The sequence below is a fragment of the Hemicordylus capensis genome, chromosome 6, assembly GCF_027244095.1.
Source record: "Hemicordylus capensis ecotype Gifberg chromosome 6, rHemCap1.1.pri, whole genome shotgun sequence".
In the NCBI taxonomy this organism is placed as follows: Eukaryota; Metazoa; Chordata; class Lepidosauria; order Squamata; family Cordylidae; genus Hemicordylus; species Hemicordylus capensis.
Window position 1 is genome coordinate 165,754,980 of NC_069662.1, and position 18,293 is coordinate 165,773,272.

At 46.1% G+C, this 18,293-nt stretch overlaps 1 protein-coding gene across 1 annotated transcript in view; it reads right to left on the minus strand.

The window, feature by feature from the left end:
• Window positions 1-1,216: 1,216 nt before the first annotated feature.
• Window positions 1,217-18,293, minus strand: part of WNT3A (Wnt family member 3A) — a 127,239-nt gene continuing 110,162 nt past the window's right edge. The window contains exons 3-4 of the mRNA XM_053262782.1: window positions 4,082-4,347; window positions 1,217-2,422 (exon numbers count right to left, since the gene is read on the minus strand). Coding sequence (XP_053118757.1) covers window positions 1,943-2,422; window positions 4,082-4,347 — 746 coding nt within the window. The 3' untranslated portion in view covers window positions 1,217-1,942. The remainder of the gene's footprint in view (window positions 2,423-4,081; window positions 4,348-18,293) is intronic.

Below are 18,293 nucleotides of genomic sequence, written 5' to 3' on the forward strand. Positions count from 1 at the left end.
CCCATTTTTTAAATCCGAATCGATTCAGATTCGGATTAATTCGGATCCAAATTGAATCGGGGGTGATTCAGAAGGGCCAGATTTGGATTCAAAATGAATCGGGGGTGTTTCAATTTGGATCCAAATCGAAACACCGAAAATCCAAATTGCACACCCCTAATTCAGAGTGGGGCCTTCCTGATTCAGCCTGAGCAGGGTCTAAAATTAACGGAGTGGGCATCAAAAAACTTGGGAGCGTGCACACACGCACACGCCTTAGAGGGAATACTGCTCCCACATATTTAACTTTCCATGGCTGTAGGTATTTTCGGCTTCCAACCAGAAAATGAAATCTTTAAGAGGCTAAGAGGAATCATGTCAGTAGCTCAGCTAATTTTTGTTATTGCCCTCATCCCAGAAGGAAGCAGTCAAAGGAGTGCAGGACATTCAGAATTTATGATGGAACCAAACCTTGAGCCTAGCCAGGATTCCAGAAGACCATAACTGCAGGCTGGTCCATCACAGGTCTCCTAGGCTAATGGGCCAGAAGGCACACTGGGATGGAGAAACCAGTAATACAGGACTTCTATGCCTGTATGAACCTGGACACAATCAAACTGCCCAGTGCTCACTGGTTGGTCAGGATGTCAAGCCTTGGTGTCTTATTATTCCAGAGGCCAAAAGGGAGCAGTCCTGTGAGTCCCACAGCATGCTTCATGTCCTTGGAGGTGAGATCCAAAAGAAGTTACAGTTGCTGCATTGCTGACCATCCCTGACTGGCTGGGGAACATAGCTTCCTGCTTGGGGGAGGCATTCACAGGCTTTTCCTCCTGACACACTCTTGACCCACATGGGGAAGAAGAGGTCTAATATATGGCAAAGCGTGGGACCACCTGTACTTGGATGAAGGTTCAGGGTGCTTGGGTGAAAAGTGGTGGCTTATCGTTCTCTTCACGACTGTCGTACAAAAATCTACTAATTGCAGTAAGGCATGGCTGCCATTTTGTGCCCATGAGCTTCTTGTTGATCCTGAGCAAGCCCAGTGTTTACGCCATCTGCCGTATGACTACCGAAACATCCCACACTGTTTTCTGCCATGAAGCCCACTCACTGCATGAGGGCCAATCAATGGCACTTTACCTTCATCACTCACTTGAAGCTGTGCGGTGCCTCACACACTGTATGTATCTATATGCCTGTGTGCATGTGTGTGTGTGTGTGTGTGTGTGAGGTGCGCGCACACACACACACACACACACACACACCACCATACCACCTCTCTTCCAGTCTCCCTCTTCCATGGCAGAAGTCTTGTTTGGAGCATCACTTCCTACAAATATGTTACAAGGTGCTACACCACCCAGTTCAGGTAAAGCAGTTTGGCCACTCCACAGAGCAATGAGTCATTAGCGCGTTTCTCCAGTGCCTGTGAAAAGCTGAGGGGGAAAAACAACAACAAACCACTTCTTGTTAATTCTATATACAGAAACTTAAGCGGTTGAGATACAGTGCGACAGGCCGGACTGGAAAACGAAGGGCTGTTGTGCTAGAAGCTTCTTCCATGCTCATAATGCACAAACAGGCCATGTTTCAGGAAGACACACAACCTTCAAAGGACACTTATTAGCACGGGTCTTGCTGTGAGAACTCAGAGAGGAAAGAGGAGACTCCGGAATGTTCTGGAAACTGCTGGCCAGCTCTATGTTGTTGACTAGTTACACCACAGTTTCCTGTGGAGAGGAAGGTCAAGCTGTTGGTTTGTTCATTTCTTGGTGTGCCAGGAGTTGTGAGGTTAACCTCCAGGGGTGATCGTTGAGAAGAAATTAGACCTACTCTAGTCGACTGGTTTTAGCCTCTTTGCATGTGTGTGTTCTTGCTTTCACTCAATCAATCTCAAGAAGTCGACTTTCCCCACAGAAAAAGTTGTCTCCAGTTCGTTTTCTGTGACCAAGGGCATCCTGCTTTATTTACACGTATGGACGTCGTAGACCCGTATGCACTCTTGGCAGCTGACGTAGCAGCACCAATGGAAGATGCAATGGCACTTTTCTTTTCTCTTCTCAGTCCGCGTGTTGTGGCCACGCCCGCAGCACAAGAGGTCGCAACCGTCTATCCCGTGGGAGGTGACGTTGCAGATTCTGTCACGGGTGCCAAAGGAGCCGGTTTCAGGGTTCGGCTCGCAAAAGTTGGGTGAGTTCTCATAGTAGACCAGGTCTCTCTCGGTCGGCGCTTTGAAGAAGTTGTATTTGGGCCGGAGTGTCTCTACCCAGCCACGGGACTCTCGGTGCTTTTCCACCACCATTTCAGAAGCACTGTCGTATTTATCCTTGAGGTAGTCGCCAATGACTCGGAAGTCGGGCTGGGACCACCAACAGGTCTTCACCTCGCAGCTGCCTGACAATCCATGACACTTGCATTTGAGGTGCATATGGTCAATTATAGACTGGACAAGGAAACACAAAGAAGCAGAAGGGGAGACAAAATCAGCCTGCTGTGTAAGGAAACATTTAACCTGACATTTCTGAATGTCATAAACATAACAGTTGCTGTTGAACCACAACTCCTATCTTCCCCAGCCACAATAAACAGTGGCTGGGGGTGATGGGAATTGTAGTTCCACAACAGCTGGAGGACCACATTTTCTCACTCCTGGCTTATCATGTCACTTGCAATAAATTGTCACTGGGGATGATGGGAGTTGTAGTTCAACAACATCTGGAGGGCCAAGTTTGCCCAGGCTGGTTTAGCAGGTCACTTGCACTAGAAAAGAGCAGTTCACATGATCGACATCAGGGTAGGAGAAGAAGCCTCCCACCCTAATTTGGGAGCTGGGCGCGTTCCCATTTGCCGATCACGTGCCACTTAAAAGCAAGGTTGGACGCAGGGAGTTTGATCGTCAGTCAAGCCCCAACTGGGTAGGACCATTTTTCTTCCCATCCCATCCCATTCTCATTCTGGGGATGGGGATGGGATCTGGGTAGGGCATGCTGCTCCTACCCGACTGGGGCTTAGCTCCTGATCAAGCTCCCACCTCCAACCTTGTTTTTAACTGACACACCATCGGCAAACGGGGACATGCACAGCTCCCAAATTAGCATGGGAGGTTTCTCCTAACCTAATGTCAATTGCATGAACTGCCTTAAAATCTAGGGCCAGCTTGCACAACCAGCAAGATTGGATGGTAAAGCTACTATTGACTACTACTACTACTACTACCGCTACGAATACTGCAAATATTTATATCCCACTTTTCAACAAAGTGCTCAAAGCAGTTTACATAGAACAGTACACAATAAACAAGGGGCTTGCTTGTCCCCAAACAGCTCATAGTCTAAAAAGAAACAAGGTAGACACCACAAGCAGCCATTGGAGGGAAGCTGTGCTGGTTTTGGGCAGGGACAGTTGCTCTCCCCCTGCTCAATATAAGAGAATCATGATTTTAAAATGTGCCTCTTGCTCAGTTACCAGGGGTATGTACCAAACACTGTACCAACACCTGGAGGAGATCCAGGTTTTACAATTCTGCTTTAACCAATTTCCAGTTAATCCCTATTCAGACTTGTACCATGAGGTCATTCACACAATCAAAAACTGTGTTCTACCCAGGTTTGGGAACTGTGTGTACTCCCATTTTTTGATTGTGTGGAAGCAAGGTAGGAGAAAAAGCTACCCAGGTTTTCCTCTAACCTTGCTTCCACACAAGCACTTCTACCCAGGTTTTCCTCTAACCTTGCTTCTACACAATCAAAAATTGGGAGTACACACAGTTCCCAAACCTGGGTAGAACACAGTTTTCAATTGTGTGAATGACCTCAATGAGTGCTTAATGTGCTTAGGTCCAGATCTGTAAACAGGTACAGTCATTCACACGTTAGGCTGAACGCAGGTACAGAAGTACATGCCCTATCTGTACCATGCATTTGAGGGGCCTGTACCTAGGTTCACTTTTTCAATAGATGCAGGTGCAGTCATTCACCAAACATGTGTAGGAATGTATGGATGTCTGTACACTTGTACAACAGAATGTCTGAACCGGGTCACAGTGTAACATGGAAACGGCAGGGAAGGAGCAAAACAAAGCACAATCATCAGTTTCCCTTACGGTCCTTCCAGCTTCATTGTTGTGCCGATTCATGGCTGACCGGGCATCTGGCCGATTCTCCCGGGCGTCGGCAAACTCCCGGGATACCATGCTCCCGAACTCCACGTCCTCACTGCAGCCTCCCCATTTCCAGCCTTCTCCCGGAGGACCCTTGTGACGCGTGTCACAGCCACAGATGGTGGCTGACCCTTCGGCGCAGGATCGGGTCACTGCAAAAGCCACGCCAGCCGAAGCGATGGCGTGCACAAAGGCCGACTCCCTGGTGGCTGCAGGGAGAGAAATGACAGGACAGAAGCGTCCATTACTCAGAGGGAAAGATGGCTTCCTATGGATAGGACTAAAAGGCTGCAGGAGAGAAAAAGAGTGCATATTTTATAACATACACATGACAAGTAAGGATTCATTCTTCATATTAATATAGCAAAAGTAAGTTAAATGTATCCGTTAGGAACAGAGGAATATAGGAAGCTGCCATATACTGAGTCAGACCATTGGTCTATCTAGCTCAGTATTGTCTTCACAGACTGGCAGCAGCTTCTCCCAGGTTGCAGGCAGGAGTCTCTCTCAGCCCTATCTTGGAGATGCTGCCAGGGAGGGAACAGGGAACCTTCTGCTCTTCCCAGAGCGGCTCCATCTCCTGAGGGGAATATCTGACAGTGCTCACATTTTTAGTCTCCCTTTCATATGCAACCAGGGTGGACCCTGCTTAGCTAAGGGGACAAGTCATGCTTGCGACCACAAGACCAGCTCTCTTATAATAATACTGTCCAGCTTTATTATGATCACTGTGAGTACATCGCTATCCTGCCCTTCCTCCACAGAGCTCAGGTTGGCTTACAAAGTTATTTCCCCAATTTTTCTTTATAACCACCTTGTGAGGCAGGTTAAGCTGAGAATGAGTGGCCCAAGGTACTGATCCCAGCAGTGTTCCTCCGGGAGGCTTCTGGCAGCTACCTTTAAAAAAAACCCCACAAATCCCCTCTCCACAATGCAACTTCAATGTATAGGGATGTGGTGAAGGGACTTCTGGGTTGTAAAAAAAAACATGTGTCTATGAGGATTCCCCAGGATGAGTGCTTCCAAGAACAGCGTTGTAAATACACCCAGCTTTTGTACACACACACACCCATTCCAATTCCCTACAATGATCTTTCTAACCACCATAAGTCCTATCTCTGCATGATGCAGAGTATCCCTGATGAAGGGTGAGCTTGCTTGAAATTCTCTGGAAATGTATGCCTTGATATCCCTTTCTTGAATGTCCATTGCTGCTTGTGAACAAGCAGGATGATACTTTGGGGGCATCTTTTGCACTCTCCAGAAAGGACATCTAGACCGCATACAGAACATGCATTTTATTGGGTTAAAAACTTAGAATCTGAAAGGACCCCAGGGGAAATAGTTTGGTGATCCTTCAGATACTGAAGCAACAATTTGCTGTACAAAATGGGTAGGGAATGGAAATTTCCCCACAAGCCACCAGAAGAGCCACCACTGCAGAATGCAAGTTATCCTGTGGGACTGGAAAGACCATTTGGCAGGATCTGTGCTCAAGCATGCTGACCAGCCTCTCTCCCCACCCCCCGATTTGTCTTAAGAGTTTCAAAAAAAGGTGAACCCAGAGCTTTGCTGCAAAAATGGTCCCCCAGATTACCTGTTCTTGTTGATCTCATCTTCACATATCTCCCAGTTTTGGAATGTCATTGAAAAGAGGAGAGGAGGGGGATGTTTACAGTGCAGTCCTATGCATGAATTCAATATGCATGGATATCAAAGATGGCCCAACTGTAAACAGAAATCATCACTTGATGTTGCAAGTCATCCTGTGATGACAGACATACATACGTGGACCAGGCTCAAGAATTAAGTCTGCCACATCCCAAAGTCTGGGAGTGGGCGAGAACCTACGAAGAACATAAGAAAAGCCCTACAGAATCAGACAAATGGTCAGTCTCATCCAGCATCTAATTTTCCACGGTGGCCAACCAGATGCCACCAGGAAAGACCGTAGCTCATGGGAAGAGCACCGGCCAGATTCAATCCCTGGCATCTCCAGGCAGAGCCAAAGGCCTCGGAGAAGCCCACAAGGAAGGCAGTGGCTGTTTGCTCCCTTAGCAGCACCCAGTATTTAGAGGTATACTGCTCCTGTATATAGGAACATAAGAAACTGTCATATACTGAGTCAGACCATTGGTCTATCTAGCTCAGTATCATCTTCACAGACTGGCAGCAGCTTCTCCAAGGTTGCAGGCAGGAATCTCTCTCAGCCTTATCTTGGAGATGCTGCCAGGGAGGGAACTTGGAACCTAGATGCTCCTCCCAGAGCAGCTCCATCCCCTGAGGGGAATCTCTTCCAGTGCTCACACATCAAGTCTCCCATTCATATGCAACCAGGGCAGACCCTGCTTAGCTATGGGGGCAAGTCATGCTTGCTGCCACAAGACTAGCTCTCTCTCTCTCTCTCTCTCTCTCTCTCTCTCTCTCTCTCTCTCTCTCTCGATATGGAGGTTTCATGTAGCTAGAGCAGCTAATAGCCATTGATAAGCCACCCTATACAACTTACATTGTTTCCAAAAGTGCCCACAGGGAGGGTGTCCATGCTTGCTCATGGGTGGTATCAGGGGCGTCGCTATAATTGAGCTGACGGGTTCAAAGAACCTTCCACGCCCACCCCTCCCTCTATTCTTCATTATCTCCCTCACTCCAAGGGGCCACCAAGAAGAGGGGTGAACACAGGCCCCCTCATCCTTAGCTATGCCCCTGGGTGGTATTAAGATGGCATGTCAGGTTAACCTAAATTGCATTGGGGAGCATTGGGTCTGTTAAGGACATAAGAAAAGCCCTGCTGGATCAGGCCCAAGGCCCATATAGTCCAGCATCCTGTTTCCCACGGTGGCTCACCAGGTGCCTCTGGGAAGCCCACAGGCAAGAGGTGAGGGCATGCCCTCTCTCTTGCTGCTGCTCCCTTGCAACTGGTATTGAGAGGCATCTTGCCTCTGAGGCTGGAGATGGCCTATAGCCACCAGCTGTTTTGATACCTTACCTGCCCGTGTCATTAGAAAGGGAGCACATCCATAGGGATTTGTTTGTTTGTTTGTTTGTTTGTTTTTTACATTTATAGACTTCCTCATCCAAAGGCTCTGGGCAGTGCACAACGAGTTTAAAAAGACATAAAAACACACACCATCTAAAACACACAACTTAAAACAATATAAAAACAATTTTAAAACAACGCAAAGCCATTTAAAGCCACTTAAAATTAACCCCCAAGCAATTAAAAAACCTTGGAAGGCCAGGCCAAAGCAATAGGTTTTCAGGGCTCTCTTAAAGGCCAATAGCGAGCCAAATCTGGGGATATCTGCCGGGATATCTCACTGATGCCCCAGCAGTCTTGTGGCATATCCCAGTATTGCAGGGGATTGGGCTGTCCATGCAACTGGCCACTCTGGGTGTGTCCTGTCTCTAACCACATGGGCTGGTAAGGTATTGCCTGAACTGGCCATTCTGAACCTTTGGCTATGCCATTTAAGGCTGTATTGGTCAAGGCAGCGCTCTGTGTTATATCTGTGACTATGCAATGCCATGAATGATTTTGGGATTGACTCCTGGCCTCCCACCTGTCGGAAGACAAGTGGCTGAAGACCTCACTAATGGAAGCTGTTGAACACCTGCTCCCCAGAAAGGATGTTCACACCCTCCCCTGTGATAGGATGCAAGAGATGGGAGCTGGAGCTCAGCGGAAGAGCATCTGCTTTGCATACAGAAGGTCCCCGTTTCAAGCACTGGCATTGCCACGTAGGGCTGAGAGAGACTCCTGACTGTAACGTTAGAGAAGCTGCTGCCTGTCTGGGTAGACAATGCTGAGCTAGATGGACCAAGGGTCTGACTCTGTATAAGGCAGTTCCTATGTTCCTCCTTCCAAAGGGCCGTAGGAATGCAGGGAATTTCCAAATGGCTGTTGGCCATTTAGAAATTTGATGCATTTGATGGTCATTGGGAAAGAACCAGGGCTTTTCAGTGGGCATCACCTGTCATTCATTTCAGTACATTCCTTAGAGCAGGCCTGCTCAACTTTGGCCCTCCTGCAGATGTTGGCCTACAATTCCCATAATTCCTGGCTATTGGCTGCTGTGGCTGAGAATTATGGGAGTTGTAGTCCAAAAACAGCTGGGGGCCCTAAGTTGAGCAGGCCTGCCTTAGAGCATCTGCTTTGCATGCAGAAGATCCCAAGTTCCCTCCCTGGCAGCATCTCCAAGACAGGGCTGAGAGCGACTCCTGCCTGCAAACTTGGAGAAGCCGCTGCCAGTCTGTGTAGACAATACTGAGCTAGATGGACCAATGGTCTGACTCAGTAGGAGGCAGCTTCCTATGCTCTTATGTTCCTATGCCCTCAGCTCATTGATTCAATATTTATGGGCATATTTATTTCTTTATTTGAAACATTTATACCCTGTCTTCCAGTACACTACTGCTTGAGGTGTTGTGAACATTAATAAAATAGACACGATATAAATAAAAGATTAATAAAGTTGAACAGATTAAAAGACCAAGCTAAATCCACATTTAAAATTAAAAAGTTTAAACTATTAATAAAAAGATAAAAACGAAGAACTAAAAAACTAAAAAAACCCCTACCAGATATAAGCAGCAGATAAAATATTTAAAAGTCTCTTTAAAAAGTTGTGTTTTAAATGGTTTTTTAAAAAACACGGAGGGAAGGAGCATGGAGAAGCTCTTCCAGAAAGGCATTCCAAAGCGGAGGGGCTACAACTGAAAAGGGCCCTGGCAGGTTCGTACGGGCAAATGCAGTCTGACAAGCTGTGTAGAGCTTTAAAGGTCAAGATCAGCACCTTGCACCCAGCTCAGAAGCAGACCAATTAACTAGTGAGGCTACCGCAGGATGGGTGTGACACTCTTGAAGCGACTTGCACCCATGAGCATCCTTGCAGCAGCATTCTGGACCAGCTCAAGCTTTTGAACCATCTTCAAGGGCAGCCCCATGTAGAGTGCATGGCGGTAGTCAATCTGGATGTCCCTAAAGCATGAGTGACTGAGGTAAGGTCCAACTTCTCCAAGTAGGGTCACAGTTTTGGCATACCAGCTTTAACTGATAAAAAGCACCTCTGCACACCACCACCACCTGTGCCTCTACAGACAGCATTGGGTTTGGAAACACTCCCATGCTGCGGATTTTGTCTTTCATGGGGAGTGTGACCCCATCCAAGACCAGATTTACCTCACTACTCAGATGATCAGTTTTACCAACCCAGGGCACTTCCGTCCTATCTGGATTAAACTTCAGCTTGTTTGCCCCTATCCAGCTCAGAACAGCCTCCAAGCAGATCCACACATTATATTGGAAGTACCATTGAGTGTCTTTCATGTGTACTGTGCACTTTTAAACCAGGATCAGACCTGACCAACTGTCATAGATCCAAACCAACAGATGGATCCACAGCACTTAGAAAACAAGTATCGTACAATCCCTCACCACACCGGCTCACAATCTCTACATAAGCAGACAGGAGGCGTGGAATGCTGGAGGCCAACGCATCTCTTTAACCAAGCTTTCTCAGCTTTTTAAAACTTGTTTTTAAATTGTTTTGGCTATTTAATTGGTGTTTTATGATGTTTTAATTGTTAATTTTTATTTTATGTAGTTTATAATTTTTGTTTTGTTAATTGTTTTAAAGGGTTTTTTTTTAAAATGTAAACCGCCCTGAGCCTTTTGGAAGGGTGGTATAAAATTTTTAATAATAAATAAAGAATAAATAAAGAATAAATTGTAATCTGGGATTGAGAAGACCATTTTAAAAGAGAAGATGTTTCAGCACTTTCAGAATGGGAAGGGCTGTGTCCCCAAGGATCTCTGAGGACTGTAGGTCTGTGACACGATTGCATGTGTTATCCTTTCCTCATTTCCACAAAGATAAAAAAGCAAGACTTGTACTACTTCTGACTCCTTCCTTTCCAGGGCGGCCATTGCAGCTGCAAATAGCAGGAGCTCTCCAATGTGGGCTCCCAGATGTTCCTGGACTACAACTCCCATCATCCCCAGCCTAATGGACTTCAGCCATAAGTTGTAGTTCAACAACATGGGAGGATCCAAGGCTGAGAACACACAGTGTGTCTCCTTCCTGGTTATTGATAAGCAACCCCATGCGACAGAGACAGTTGCAAAGTTGACATTTTTAGCTGTTAAGATAGGTAAACAGATAACACAGCCCCATTAGAGGCTTTTGGTTGTTTTCAACCATTTAAAATTGTTAACTGTGTTTAGTGCTATTACGCTTTTAATCAGTTGGAACCCCTTTGCGTGTTATTGTTTTAAAAACATTCTTCTTCTTCTTAATGGAACTCAGTGTGTTTTATGCTTGTAAACTGCAGGTCTGTTGACTGTTCATAAACATGATTCTAATTTTATGACAGAGTTAAGGATCTCTGGCAGGGAGCTTTACTAAAGTTTTCTTCCCAGCCCCCTGATTATGAAATTGCAATACTTAACTGTTCTTGGGGGAAAGCCATGACAGTCAAAGTGGTTTCAAATTGCTTCCAAATCAGGTTCAAGTTCATAGGATGGATAAGGCAGAAGAAGAGGCACCTTTTAAAATGGCATGCACCTACTACTCAAGGGCTACACAGTTTCAGCCCTCCAGCTCTTGTGGGACTCAAATCCCCATCATCCCTAGGCACAGTGGCCAATAGTCAGGGATGATGGGAGTTGTAGTCCAACAACAGCTGGCTGCCAAAGTTGTGCAGCCCTGTTCTTATTGGTTTCACATGTGTACAAAGCCAGGAGAGGCAAAAAAGGAGCAATGTGATGGATACGAATATGAATATGATGAATATTTATATACTGCTTGTCAACAAAGTCCCCAAAGAGGTTTAAAAATTAGTAAACGAGATGGCTCCCTGTCCCCAAAGGGCTCGCAATCTTAAAAAGGAAACATAAGAGAGACACCAGCAACAGCCACTGAAGGGATGCTGTGCCGGGGTTGGATAGGGCCAGTTCCCCTTGCTCAATAAAGAGAATCACCACTTTGAAAAGGTGCCTCTTAGCTCAGTTAGCAGGGGACAAGGTGATGTAGAGGTTAGAATGATAGATTAAGAGTAGGGAGACCCAGGTTGAAGTCCTGTCTCCGTTTTAATGACCTCAATTTTAATGACCTCAATAATGACCTCAATATTCCCTGGGTGACCGTGGACCATCTCCCAGCCTACCCTACCTCACAGGGTTGTAATTGTTAGAGAGCATGGAGGGCAGATTCTTTCATCTGCCCCAGCTACAGTGGAAGTGCACAGGTAAGGGAGCACTGCTAATAAATGTTTTTTGGAGACATGGAGTTCAAGTGCCAAATAAAGTAGTTTACTTGGGAAATCCATCAGAGATAGATTAAGACGTATCATGCTTGGTTGATAGCTATATACAGGAAATGGGGAAGAGGAGAAGATGGAAGTCTCTCTCTTAGGTGAGAGTATGAAACAAAGGAGAATCAGAGTAGAGAAAGCATGGTCAAGAGGGGGAATGTCTTTACTGTTACTGGTTATCTCTACTCCTAATGCTCCTAGTGGTCAATAGGGTTCCTGGTGCTAAGAGTCGATGCCATCAGGAGCAACAGCTCCAACACCCCTTCTCGTTGTCTTGTGCACTGATCTATGACTCCTCCCAGCTTCTCCTGAAGAATCTTGAACTGGTCTCTAGGTAGCAGCTTGGTCAGCCCATCTGCTACCATATCTTGAATTGGGGACTACTTCAGCTTAACTAACTCACTCTCTTGTGCCTCTCAAACATAGTGGTGCTTTGTGTCTATGAGCTTTGTTCGAGGCATCATCTTTTTCATCAGAGAGATTTAGATGCACCCTTGGTTGTCCTCAAAGAACTCAGTTGGTTTTGGCTCATCGGTTTCAAAGTCTAACAGTAACTTGTGCAGTCTTGTGGCTTCTTGACATGCTAGGCCAGCTGATATGTACTCTCCTTCTGTGGATGAAAGCGGAACAATTGACTGCTTCCGGCTAGTCCAACTGATGGCTCCGCCTCCATAGAAAAACAGGTTTCTGCATGTGGACTTGCATTTGGTTATGTCCTTGGCCCAATCTGTGTCCATGTATCCCACTAGTCTGTGCTTGCTGCTTGCTGGTTTCACAAGTTCAAAGTGCACGGTACCCTTTGGGTATCTTCCCAGCCTTTTGACTGCAGTCCAGTCATTTTTGGTTGGTGCACTTACGCTATGTCTGGCCTTGTGATTGTTGCTATGTACGGAAACTTCCCAATTGCTCTTCTGTATAGACTGTTGTCTGGCAATGGCTCACGGTACTGATCTTGCTTCAGGAAGTTTGTCTCCATTGGTGTACTACTGACCTCATTGGCTCCTGTCAGTTTCAGGCATTCTAGAAGATCCTTTATCTTCTGTTTCTGATTGAGAAGGTAACTTCCAACCTCTTCTCTTTCTATTTGAATGCCAAGATAATAGGAAATGCTTCCTAGTTCTTTCACTTCTATTTCTTTGTTCAGGTGCTCCACAATCTCTTGACTGTCTTGTTTCCCCGCCACAGCAAATAATGAAGTCCAGCATAAGTCAAAATGTAAGTCCATCCATCAGTTTTGAATCTTGAGTATAGGCAGGGGACAGCTTTTCCTTATGTGAACCCCTTCTTGAGTAACATCTGGTTCAGTTCTCAATCCATGTTCTAGCAGTTTGCTTCAAGTCATAGATGCTTATCTGGAGTTTGCACAAGCCTCTCTTTTCCAGGTTCTTCAAATCCCGGCACCTGCTCCATGTAGATGTTTTCCTATATTTCTCCATGTAGAAATGCAAATTTCACATCTATGTGATCAACTTGCATCTTTCTTGCTGCTGCTATGCTGCGAAGTGCTCTTACTGAAGTATTTTTCACAGCAGGTACAAATGTCTCATCATAGTCTTCCCATGTGCAGGATTCCTGGGTCTCTTTCTGGCCATGTAGGACAGCCTCCTGGATGGACCCCCTTTGTTGGGTCTTTGTGAGTGTCTTACTTCTGGGTCAGCTTCTACTTCCCCTTCTTGTTCTGGCTCACTGGTTAGCTCTAGGCTTATGGGGATTTCTTCTGTTTTTGATTCCTTTTCCATCTGGATCTCTGGTCCAATTTCTGGCACATCACTTGTGATTGACCTTTGTCTTTCATCAAAATATACTACATTACATATTCTTGCTATTCCAGTGGCCACATCAAGGATTCTGTATCTTTTTCCTCTTAGTGTATTTCTAGAGAGTATTCCTTCTTCACATCTGCAATTCAGTTTATTTCTTTTCTTTTTAGGAACATATGCATATGCTTTTGTCCAAACACTCTATGTCTTAAGTTGGGTTTGTTTCTATGCCATAATTCAAAAAGTGTCGCAGTCTGTTCTGGCAATCATGACTGCTTCTCCCCAAAATTTGCTTGCCAATCCTGCATCCTGCAACATGCACCTTGTCATCTCTAATTGGGAATGATTCTTTCTTTCTGCTATGCCATTCTGTTGTGGGGTGTAAGGCACTGTGCAGTCATGTTCAATGCCTTGTTCTTTTAGGTAATTGGCCATTTCCTTTTATGTGAACTCACCCACATAATCACTTCTTTGTCTCTGAGGTTTTCTGCCAAAATTCTTGCTCATAATTGCAACAAGCTCCTTAAATTTATCCAGATACTTTCTCTTTTAGCATATAAATGAAAGTGTATCTGGCACAGTCATAAATGAAAATCAAGAAATATCTCTTTCCTTCTGATGATTAAACTTGCATTGGTCCACAGACCTCACTATGAATCAACTCTAGGGTGTGCTGTGACTCTCTTTTTTTGGTGGAAGCATTTGTTGATTCCCTTCAAACAACACTCACATCTTGAATTATTGTTCTTGCAGGGCTGAATTCTCAAGCCTTTTGCTAAATCCCCCTTCTCAGGCTTATTGAGGTTTTATAATTCAAGTCCAGCTCACTGAACAATTCATTGTCTTTAATCAGATTTGAAATTTCACCACTATCAACAATTAAATTCCCATAATCACTTTTGTAATCACCTTCAACAGATTCAAAAGTTTCAAAAATTGCTCCAAATCCTTTTCCTACTATTTCTTTGGAATCTCTGTTAGCCCTGCTTTTCTGGTTTGGTGAGATTCTGGGTGATGAGTCATCCCTCTTGGAATTTCTTTCCGCAGATCTACTGCTGCCAGGGCCTTTGTTCTGAGAACAATTCACTTGCAAATGGTCTGGCTTCCTACACAGCCGACACACTTTGCTCTTTTGTTTGGTCTGAAACTCTATAACTTGATTCTTTTTGTCAGAAAGCTCACTAGAGGCTGCATCTCTCATAGCGAAATCCTGAAGTTTTGCAATCAGAAATTCCAAATCAATCTCCTCCCTTGATTCCAAAAAACAATGTATCATTTGAAGCTTTTCTAGCAGACTGTTCAGTATAAATCCAATAATTACTTGAACTGGGATTTTTACATTTTCTCTTTCACACCTTCTTGAAATGTCCAGAATTTTATTAATATACTCAGTTAAATTCTGTCCTTCCTTGAGTTTCATATTGCACATACTCACAATCAGATCAATGCTAGTATTCATTGTCTTCCTAGCATACACATGTTTAAAAATCTTCTAAGCTTGCTTAGCTCTCCTGGTCTTTCTCAAATGAACAATAATTGAGTCACTCACATGCAAGCCGATTAATCCATACTTTTCTGTTTTTGGCATCCCATGCTGTTTGTTCTTCAGCTGCTTCAGGTCTGTCCTTCTCCAGGATGCTTTTCGGTCCCTGAGCCATGAGAAAGGACTCCATCCTGAATGACTACGTTTCAAAATTTAATCCACCCAGCCTTGGGATCTCTGCCTGTCTCTACTGCAGTCTCCATGGCAAAAACGTTCCCTGACATTTCTCTGGAACTCCTTTCCAATCAAGCAGTCTTTCTACTTACTTACTGTGTCTTTGGGTTCATTGCCAATCCTGGGCCCACAACCCTGTTAGAGAGCATGGAGGGGAGATTCCTTTATCTGCCCCAGGTACAGTGGAAGTGCACAGGTAAGGGAGTACAGCTAATTAATGTTTTCTGGAGACATGGAGTTAAAGTTCCAAAGAAAGTAGTTTTTGGAGGAAATCCATTAGAGATAGATTAAGACATATCACGCTTGGTTGCTAGCTACATACGGGAAGTGGGGAAGGGGAGAAGAAGGAAGTCTCTGGGCCCTTTCTCACAATCAAGGACCCAGGCGGGAGGGCATATGGATGAGAAGGCTACAGAAGCTTATCTCCCACACAGACAACTGGGTCCCAGATGATCTGCTGCTGCCCCTGGAAATGCCACAATGTACAATGCAAAGTGCACGGTGCATTGTAGATATCCCTCCCGGTGATGGGCGTGCACCCCTCAGTGTCTCAGCGCAAGTTGAAAGCAGCTGGTGTTGGCACATGGTCAGTTAACCAGGGTTAAGGAAGCGCTCACTCCCTCAACCTCATTGAACAGCCGGGCTTCATAGTTAGGTCTATCTCTTAGGTGCTACTGGGAGCTGTGCAGCTCCTGGCGGTTCTCACGGGCAGCCAAGCATGGGCTTGGCTGCCTTAGCCCTGTCTTGGTTGCTCCTGAGAACAGCCTCTCTCTCTTCAGTGAGAGAATGAAACCTGAATCTATCAGTCTAACAAAGGAGAATCAGAGGAGTGAAAGCATGGTCAGAAGGGGAATGCTCCTACTGTACCCCTAGTTCCTCTAGTGGCCAATAGGGCTGTGATGCTAAGAGTTGATGCTATCAGGAGCTGCATCTCCGACAGTTATGAAGATAAAATGAAGCAAAGAGAGAGCTTTGCACACTACTTTGGGCTCCTTGGAGGAAGAACAGAATCAACCACACCCCCTTAAATGTGGTGGTTCTGTAATATTTTGCAGGTGGAGAGCAACTGGCCCTATTTAACCGGCCGTGGCATCTTACCTGTGGCTGGTGTGTGTGTTTGTTTTAGATTGTGAGCCCTTTTGGGACAGCAAACCATTTTCTTAAGCTTTTTGTTTTGTACACTACTTTGAGAACTCTTGTTGAAAATCTGTATATCAATACTTTTAATAATCAATAATAATGTATCTACCTACTTATCTTCCATATTTGTAAACTGTTTAATATATATTTTTAGACAATGTACATTGTTTTAAAAATACAGCAAAAATAAAAACAACACACACAAACACAAATTAAAATAGTTTAAGAAATGTTAATAGTGGCCAACAACCAGACTCATACTGCACTGATGGACTGGAGCTTCCATCCAATGGGAAACATGTGCAATGTTTGGTTCACCAATCCTCAGGGACATATTTTTTAGAGACTACAGAGGGGATAGCAGAAAATCATGACGATGCCACCCCCACAAACAACATAAAATCCTGGTGCAGTGTTATTCTGGATGTCAACCAATAACAACAGTCATAAAAGCACTTTTTGTATCAAACATGAGAAAGACATGTTGCTTTGGCACCCAAACAGGAGTCCCTAAGAACATAAGAAGAGCCCTGCTGGATCAGGCCCAAGGAGGCCCATCTAGTCCAGCATCCTGTTTCGCACAGTGGCCCACCAGATGCCGCTGGAAGCCTACAGGCAGGAGTTGAGGGCAAGCTCTTTCTCCTGCTGTTCCTCCCCTGCAACTGGTACTCAGAGGCATCCTGCCTTTGAGGTTGGAGGTGACTTGTAGCCCTCCGACTAGTAGCCGATGATAGACCTCTCCTCCCTGTTGCACCTGTGAAAGACCTGTGGTCAAGGGATGTCCCAGTAAATCTCTGAATTAAGCAGTGTGACCCCCGGATTTCCCTCCCTCATGGCTGGGGCACTGAGTTCAGCTTTGACGCAGAGGCGGGGTGGGGGAGGAAGAGAAAAGTCTCCAGATCTGCGTGAATTGAACCACTTCCTGCCACTGAGAAGGTTACCCCCCTTCCCAAGGCTAATAGCTGGCCTGACCCTCTTTAGCTGCCGAGAGCTTGCCAGGTCATCGCCTCAGGCAGGGCAGGCTGCAAGACTGAAGAGAGCCTGGCCTAGATGGAGGGAAAACATGCCCTTGTAATGGAAATGAGGGGTTATTAAGGTGCCATATAAAAATGTACGAGCCTCCGCCGAGATAAGAGGCGGGAGAGCACAGGGCTTATTTGTCAGCCAGCCTGGGTGGTTCTCGGGAGCCGCGGCAGGAGAGAGGGAGGGCAGGTTGGGGCTTGAGAAGAGGGCTTCGGGAAAGTCAGCTGGTCAGGAGCAGGAGGATTGGGAGAAATCCTTCCCTGGAGGGGACGGAGAGCATTCCTGACAGGGGAGCGCGAAACCACAAGAGCTTCACACCCCTCGTCCCCAAAAGCCAAAGCCCCAAAGGGGTTCCAAGGCTTCTAGGAAAGTCAGGCGCGGAGTTGCACCTCTTCACAAGGAGGCCTTGCTCCCAGCTGCGTGCATCAGGCAGGCAGGCGGGAGGAAAGCCAACCCTGGCCCTGGCAAGGACTGTGGTCTGGGGAGGGACAGCTGTTGGAGCTGGCCTTGCTGGCAAGGAGGGCCCTGCCTGCCCATCAAACCAGGCCACCCTGGACTGGTAGCAGCAGCAGCTTCAGAATGTCGTGGGTTGCAGAACTGGACTACATCCCTGCAATCTCATGTGGGATTCCTACGGGATGGGATAGGGCAGCCATTTCTTTCTTTGTTTAAAATGGATTATAGTTTGAGTCGGAATCTTGCTGGGAACTGCCTGGAGTGCTCTTGGGAAGAAACTTGGTACAGAGATTTGACGATAGATTTCGTGTGTGTGTGTGTGGGTGGGTGGGTGTTGAATGCTCTCCTGCCCTATTGCAAAGATACATGGAGCTGGTTCAGATGATACCATCGCTGGCCATGGGATTAAGACATGGTGAAAGTGTACCTGTTGCATTAGCAGCTGATCTGAACAAGCCAGGGGACACCCAAAGCGGGCAGCTCAGGTGTCTCCTCTCACTTCTGCCTTGCCTGAGAGCCATGCTGCCTGCAGGCTGGCCATTCGTCAGGTAGAGTTGGCCATCCGTCAGGTTAACCATGCAGCTTTACCTGACAAATGGCCAGTCTGCAGGCAGCATGGCTCTCAGGCAGGGCAGGAGAGAGAGAGAGAGAGAGAGAGAGAGAGAGGAGAAACCCGAGCTGCTTCTTTGGGCAGCCCCCCCCCACCCCGGCTTGTTAGCATGAGCCGGTGCTGACCTGTTGGGATGCC